General features: G+C 39.3%; 1 protein-coding gene across 1 annotated transcript in view; it reads right to left on the bottom strand.

Moving 5' to 3' along the window:
- The window catches only part of SETD9 (SET domain containing 9), a 9,291-nt gene that overhangs the window by 2,045 nt on the left and 6,364 nt on the right, over positions 1-882 (bottom strand). Inside the window, exon 5 of the mRNA XM_010005403.1 lies at positions 123-228. Within this exon, the coding sequence (XP_010003705.1) occupies positions 123-228 (106 nt within the window). The remainder of the gene's footprint in view (positions 1-122; positions 229-882) is intronic.

The following is an 882-nucleotide window of genomic DNA, read 5'->3' as shown; positions in this document are numbered from 1 at the left end:
CACACTTCCATGTCATTCTTCTTCATTTGAAATAATATTATTATTCAATGATGTTTTTAATTTTTATACAGACATTATGTTTTGTATCATCAAATCTACCAGTCCTTTGATTTGTTGCTAACCTCTCTATGTCATGGCTGTAGACGATGTTTGGAAGATACTGCTTCAGTTCTACTGGAAAATATCCTGGCACATCAAACTCCTGATAACATACGTTGGCTGCTTTTTCTAGAAATAAGAGAAAAAAAAAATCTCCATGATACTGACAAAATCTTAAGATAGGGCTTAGAGACGTGCTAAAATATCAAATGTACTACTACAAAAGTACCAGATGCTTCATCAAGCCTGAAAACCATGCCTGTTGGGAGCTATTACACTCCTCTGAAGCTGTATTTTCAATTTGTGCCCAAGATACATAACCAACTATAGGAGCTTTAATTCATCTTCACTGCATTAAACAGGATGACCTCATTATTAACATGTGTATGAAGGGGCACAAGACGCATAATGTCAGAGGCAGCCTGCAGCACTGTTAGATGCTGTTAATACACAACAGTTGTTTTTTACAGTTCAAAAATCTCGCAAAAAACCCAATGCTGTTGGCAAAATATACAGCTAGACAGAAAATCACCATTTGTCCAGCAGGAAGGAGGGAATTTTCTTTACATGGACATTGGAGCTGAAAGAAGGAGTTTCATGGGGCAGACCTTGCCTCCCTGCCCATCAATCCCTGCTTGGCTACTCCAGCAATCTTTCTGGATGCTACATGGAGGCAGGACACCTTTAATGTAATGCAGGCTCTGAAAGCCACTCAGCAGATAGACCTGGTAGCAACTGCACTTCCTGCATCTCATCATTTCCAAGAGTTACTCATTTCCCTAC

The sequence above is a fragment of the Chaetura pelagica genome, unplaced genomic scaffold (genome assembly GCF_000747805.2).
Source record: "Chaetura pelagica isolate M959 unplaced genomic scaffold, ChaPel_1.0 scaffold37, whole genome shotgun sequence".
Lineage (NCBI taxonomy): Eukaryota > Metazoa > Chordata > Aves > Apodiformes > Apodidae > Chaetura > Chaetura pelagica.
The sequence above is the reverse complement of the archived record's forward strand: the minus strand, read 5'-3'. Positions and strand labels throughout refer to the sequence as shown.